General features: G+C 48.5%; 3 protein-coding genes across 3 annotated transcripts, besides 6 other annotated features; all 3 read left to right on the plus strand.

The window, feature by feature from the left end:
- Positions 1–6,004: a sequence feature (heterozygous, non-Esmeraldo-like haplotype).
- Tc00.1047053511505.10 (RNA pseudouridylate synthase, putative) lies at positions 818–2,242 on the plus strand (the record flags this gene model as incomplete). Its single annotated transcript, XM_799375.1, has 1 exon — positions 818–2,242. The coding sequence occupies one exon, from the start codon at positions 818–820 to the stop codon at positions 2,240–2,242; it is 1,425 nt and encodes a 474-aa protein (XP_804468.1).
- On the plus strand, positions 2,783–4,210 carry Tc00.1047053511505.20 (hypothetical protein, conserved; the record flags this gene model as incomplete). The annotated part of the gene is made up of 1 exon (XM_799376.1): positions 2,783–4,210. The coding sequence occupies one exon, from the start codon at positions 2,783–2,785 to the stop codon at positions 4,208–4,210; it is 1,428 nt and encodes a 475-aa protein (XP_804469.1).
- Positions 4,223–4,246: a sequence feature (AT_rich).
- Positions 4,343–4,428: a sequence feature (T-rich).
- Positions 4,575–4,618: a sequence feature (T-rich).
- Tc00.1047053511505.30 (hypothetical protein, conserved) lies at positions 4,664–5,596 on the plus strand (the record flags this gene model as incomplete). Its single annotated transcript, XM_799377.1, has 1 exon — positions 4,664–5,596. One exon carries the CDS (start codon positions 4,664–4,666, stop codon positions 5,594–5,596), a length of 933 nt encoding a protein of 310 aa, XP_804470.1.
- Positions 5,678–5,777: a sequence feature (T-rich).
- Positions 5,821–5,849: a microsatellite.

The raw sequence follows: 6,004 nt of genomic DNA on the forward strand, positions 1-6,004 counted from the left end.
AATCTTATAACTGCACTCATAGAATCCATGACTCCTGCTCATTCTGCCGTCCTCAGAAGTAGCAGTGATACGCATATCCACTTTAGACTTAGTGGAGATGAGTCTTCTTTTGCTCGCCGATGGTGAAAAATAAAATTTATCATAGAAGAGAGTGAACATGTAGATGATTCCAATTGTTGCCTTTTTGTTACATTTCCACTTAATTCCTGCTTTTATGAAGTTGATTGTTTGGGGGAAGCGGCTGATTAGATGCGTGTGCCGGTGTGGGTAAATGTATTTTTATTATTGTTACTGTCCCCTTCTTTTCTTTCTGTGTATGTATGGGACAACAAGGGAGAGTTTGTTTTTCATTTCTTTTTTTACATGGCCGGAAGACTTATTTAGAGAGACGGAAGGACGCCTATTGTCTTTTTTAAGTTCTGTTATTTGGAGGCTTTTTTTTTTTTTGGCGCAAATAATCACGCGGACGGGGGGAGGATTTGGTCGCTGGGCGGAGTAATTGCGGCTGTAATTCTTTTTTCCTCCCACTCTTTTCCCACCGGTAGAGACATGGCAAGAAAGCCAAACGACTAAAGTTTGTCTTTTTTTTTCTTTTCTCTCTCTCTCGCTCTCTCTTTGTGTGTGTTCTCTCCGCTTACTGTTGGTTGTTGCGTACAAATCTGTTCCTTTTTACCCCTTTTTGCTGCTCCAAGGGGATTTGATCATCGGCTGATTCACTTCATCAGGCCCTCATTTTGTTTTTCCCTTTCTTAACGTGTATGGTTTTCCTCTTCTATTCCTTTGTCTTTCTTTCTCTCCCTCCCTGACACACCCACACATGCTGGAATGTGCGATTTTCATATGTCGTGCCAGTGGCTGGCGGGGTGTGGGGGAAATGGGCCGCCGGATTCGGTACAGTCGGCCAAAGGCTGCCCTGCCAGAGAAGCTGCTGGAATTTCTTTGCAGCCGCTTCTCTTACCTCTCACGGGATGAATGGATTAAACATCTGGCGGCGGGGCACCTCTCGGTTGTCAGCGCCAGCGACAGTAATGCCGTAACAACCTCCGGAGAATACGTATTGCGCCAAAATGACGAGATTTATTTTAATCCACCACGCGAACTTGAGCCAGACGTTGACGAATACATTCATGTTGTGCACGACGACGACGCCGTTATTGTGTGTGTCAAGAACGGCAATCTTCCGGTGGCAGAAGGAGGACGCTATTCCGGCAACACGCTGGTAGGCCTTCTTGAGCGACGCGACGCGGTGTCCTTTGTTTCTGAGAAGTATTCGGCGGCGCGTCAAAAAATGGATCAAACGAGGGAGGAGGACGGGGATGCGGGGGTCTCAGTGCATAAAGTGCCCGCATCGTATTATCCCATTCACCGCCTGGACAAGGAGACGACTGGATTAGTTGTGTTGGCGAAGCAGTTGGCGGCGGCAAGAGCCCTCTCCAGACAGTTTGAGAAGCAGTCTGAGCGAATCACGGCGCAAGTTTCAAAGCGGACGGACCCTGCTGGAGACGGACTTAGTACAGCGGTCTTTGAGAAACTTCTGGCGGAAGAGAAAGTTGTTACCAAAGTATATGTTGCTGTGTTGGCTGGTGCAGGTCCTGAAGGGGCCGATTTCGTCATGTGCGACCGTATTGGTTTGCTTTTTGACAGCCTTTGGAATGAGGGCGACACGGAAGATGCGAAGAAGCACAACAAATTAAAGAAATTGAAGATGGCATGCTTCCCAGTGAATTTAAAGGAAAATCCAAAGCGACACGGTCGCCCAGCAGCCTCTCGGGTTCGTATTCTTAGCAGTGACAAAAAACTCGGCGTCTCGGTTGCACGCGTGGATATTCTCACAGGACGAACACATCAAATACGGATACATTGTGCTCAACTGGGCTACCCCGTGCTTGGCGATAAGTTATACGAGACTACCACACCCGGCGTGGTGGGAGGCTGCTGCGCTGTTCCGGATGACACGTATATTGCGAGAGCGAAGGGAAATGAGGGTTTAGTAAGCGCGGCGGCGCCGCGTTTGCGCGTGAAGCGACATCTTTTGCACGCTGTGGTGCTGTCGTTCCTGCATCCCGTCAGCGGGGAGCGTTTGATGTATTTCGCTGATCCACGTGAGTGGTTTCTTCGTGATGTCATGGAAGAAGAGGGAGCAGAAGGAGATGCGGTAAAAACAACTGCAGGTGGAAGCCGTTCAGCTCTTGAGGCGCTGCGGCAGCTCTTGGACAGGGCGGTGGGTGCGTTGGGACTTTGATGGCGCGTCTTCCTCCCGGACTGCCATCAACATATGGAAATACGAGTGGTGCCAGGGTTAAATCGCCTTGTATTGCCGAGGGAAGCTAAGCGCCAGCGATGTTTCCCTCACTGAATTGTTTTTTCTCTTTTTTTTTTTTAGCGTAAGGCTGACGGAATTGACGAGCGACCGGACCAGCCGCGTCTTGCCGGGGACGCAGTTATAACACCATGAGGTCTGAAGGGCAAGTGTTACCGTACAGCGTGAGCACTACCAATGCCGGAAAATGGGAAGAGGCAATAAAAGAAAAATTTGAGGCTGCGTTTCTCTGAGGAAAGAGAGGGAAGAAGAGAAGGACCATGTGTGCATTGATTCGAATTGCTTTTTTTTTTTTTTTGTATCCCTTGTTTTATTATATATATTTTGCGTCTTTTCCCACAAATAAAAAAAAAACAAAAACTATGAGGGCTGCACGGGGCCCTTCAGAAGGATAGTACGAGTGGACGAGGGAGAGGCATAGCACGACACATAATTCTACACACAGCAAGCTAGTAGCGCGTGATGGCGAGTGGCCCAACGGAGCTTTTAATAGACGAGGAACGTTTCCTCTTGACCGTGGAGGTGCTTCTTGCAAACATTCCCTCCCTTGTCTCAGATCTCAGCTCCGCCAAGTATGCACTGCTTAGTTTCTCCGACAAGTTCCGGAATGAGGTGAGGCAGAAGAGCTCACTAATTCCTGCTGTGAGCGACGCCTATCGCGAGTTTCTTGAGACGCGAGGGAGTCTGCAAGAGGAACAGCGGAAATTGAACGAGCTTGAGACGCAGCTGGTGCGGTCGTCTCCGCCGAATTTTCTCTCAGTGGAGGAGGTTCATTTTGAAGACACGGGCGGCGCACTCCTTGTTGATGAACCCCGGCGCAGTGATGGAGCGGATGCCCAGGAGGAGTCACTCATTGAAGAGAATCTTGTGAAGCCTCACGCTGCATCGGCTGGATCAACTGTGTCCACGGCTGAAGGTCTCGTAAATATTTACGAGACGCACAAAAACTCGACACTCTCTGAAGATGCCTCTCAGACTGCGCTGGTATTGAGTGCGGACGATATCAAACGGGTGCGGGAATCCGAGTCTTTGCTTGAGGAGGAGCGAGAAAAGCTGGCGTGTCTCGCGAGGGAGACAAACGTGCTGGAGGACCAACTGGAGTTGGATCGCTCCCACTGTGAGGAGATGTCAGAACACGTTCATAGCATTAGGCGTAACTATCAGGCGGTACTGGCTGAGCTTACGGCAGTAGAAAGTGAGCGACGTCAGTACGCTACACTGCGAGAGGAATGGGAAGGACGAAAAGGGATTTACAGTGAGGCTCGCCGCGATATGGAGGAAATTTTTGTTCTCTGTCGAAATGAGGAGTTGGCTATCATCTCAGTTGTGCTTGAAGGGGTAAACGAACATGTTATCAGCATCGAAAGGGAACTTAATGAAAAGAAACGGTCTCAAGAGGTGGAGCTGGCGGTGTACCAGATTGCCTACAAGGAGCAACAGGCGGTCGTGGATGAGTTGCGGGACGCTGTGAATTATCTTCAGCGTCATCAGTGGGAGTTGGAACTGATGGCAAAGAGGCAGGAGATCGAAAAGTATAAGAGAAAAAGTATACGTCGGCTTTTGATGGCCTCTTTGAGTGCGTCTTTAAATACCGGAGAGGCATTGAAGCAGGAACTGAGCGAGGAATATATTAAAGAGGCGAAAGAGGATCATCGGGCGGTGAGTCTTGTCTCAGCACGCATTGGTGCGCTGGAGGCACGCAGAGGAGTTCTTGCGGCAGAGTTGCTTCGTATCTCCTCCACAGAAAAGGACACCACACGTATGAACTGCGCACTGCGGCGCATGCGAGAAATTTTGATGGACGAAATTACCATTGACGAGTCAATGCTACAGAATGAAGATGAGCTCACACCATGGTACAATAGGGAGCTGTTGCCGCCTTATTCTTAGCCGTGATAGACCTTTTTTTTTTTTTTTTTTAAATTTCCTGATTGGTCTTTGGGGGATCGGTTGGCGTGTTGTGTTCCGCTTAGATTTCCAGGAAGTGCACGTTTGCGTTATATAATATCTCCATGCATGCGATTTCTTCTTGTATTACTTATTTATTTATTTTTTTGTTTTTAATTTTACCGGTGCTTACTCTTTTTTTTTTTCTTCTTGCTTTTTCTGCTCTCGCATGCTGCAGGAGGAAAAAAGAGAAGGGGCGAACACCAAGCGCCGACCTCTTCTTTGCTGCTTACGATTTTGAAACAATTGAGGGCGGAAACCAACGAGTGGCGTTGCTGGTGGTGACGACACGACACGAGAGAAGATATCTTTTTTTTTTTGGTTGTATTTTTGTATTGTTTTTTTTTTTTTAAATTATTAGAGAGAAGGAGGTGTGGGGAGAGGCAGAGGGGCGGGATGCAGTACTCCATCTGCGTTGCTACGGATTGCGATGGGGAGAAGGCCAACCTGCGGTTTCTCTTTGACTCTTACGGCCCTTCGGTGGCGCAGCTTCTCAACCGCTCTATCGTGGCGTTTAACAACTTATTTCGCCTCCGTTCGGTGCCCCGCACTTTTGCCATAAGCGCGGCGGTTGTGTTCAACGACGTGCACAGCACATGGGATCGCCTTGAGCGGTCAACGCAGCTGCTGCACAACAGTCAGGTGTATCTCTTCCAGCCCGACATTCTTGATCTGCCGGCGGAAATACCCGAGCCGTTCGAGGGCCACCCGCTCTTGGGGGATGAGGGCAGTTGGCCACAATGTGATGCGTCCAACTCGCCGCGCGCCGTGGGGCCCTCGCACTATGATCCCCGGCCAGCGCTCACGATAGAAAGTCCACGGGGTCTGCCAATGTGGTCCGGCCATCCGAAGAAGTCACTGTTGTATGGCTATGGCAGTAGATCCCGTCACGGCAATCACGATTATGACGTGAGGGGGGATGGCACGAATGATAGGTACCGACGAGCGGCGTATGCAACGCCAAAGCGGGGCGACAACTTGGATTCCATAGAAAAGGGTCAAACGTCTCTCTTGAGGCGGACCCTTCGCTACTCTTCGTTATCGCCCCCGATCCGAAAGCCGAGGGAACCAATCTTTCGCAGCTACAGTGACGGTCGGAGGAGCATCCTGCGTGAGGAGCGAGAGAAAATTGAGTATCAAATGCGGCTTCCCATTGATGAGATGCGACGTCATTTAAGGGAGGAGACACGACAGCTAGAGCGTAGCATTAGTCCCATGCAAAGACAACTAATGAATGGATCATCACAGTGCTCCAATAGTGGGGAGGGGAGAAATTTGGAGATGACGAAGACGTATAAAGCAAATAGTGAGGGGGGATATGTATATTGACCCTGTATGTATGCGTGTGTGTTTGTGTTTGTGCGTAGAGATAACTTCTGCACTAAATTTGATGGAGGAGGTGCACCTTGATTTTTTCTGCGTTTTTTTTTCTCTTTTTAGTTGATTTCTTGTTTTATTATTATTATTATTTTATATCTCGCAAGGCTTTTTTCTTTTTTTTTTTTTCTCTATACGGACTACACTTCACTGCTACGGTAAAGTTCTTTATTTACTTTTTTTTTTTTCTTTTCTTTTCTTGTCTCAAAATAAAGAAAAGAAAAAAAGTTACTTTTTTTGACCAATGGGGGTTATACTTTTGTGAGGGTGAAAGAAGTGGGCCAATCTAAGTTTTTTGTAGATATCAACTGTGTACATTTATTTCTGTGGGGAAAGGGTGGAGGGTGGTGACGGCAAAAT

Source organism: Trypanosoma cruzi, genomic scaffold, assembly GCF_000209065.1.
Source record: "Trypanosoma cruzi strain CL Brener 1047053517131 genomic scaffold, whole genome shotgun sequence".
NCBI classification, from domain to species: Eukaryota; Euglenozoa; class Kinetoplastea; order Trypanosomatida; family Trypanosomatidae; genus Trypanosoma; species Trypanosoma cruzi.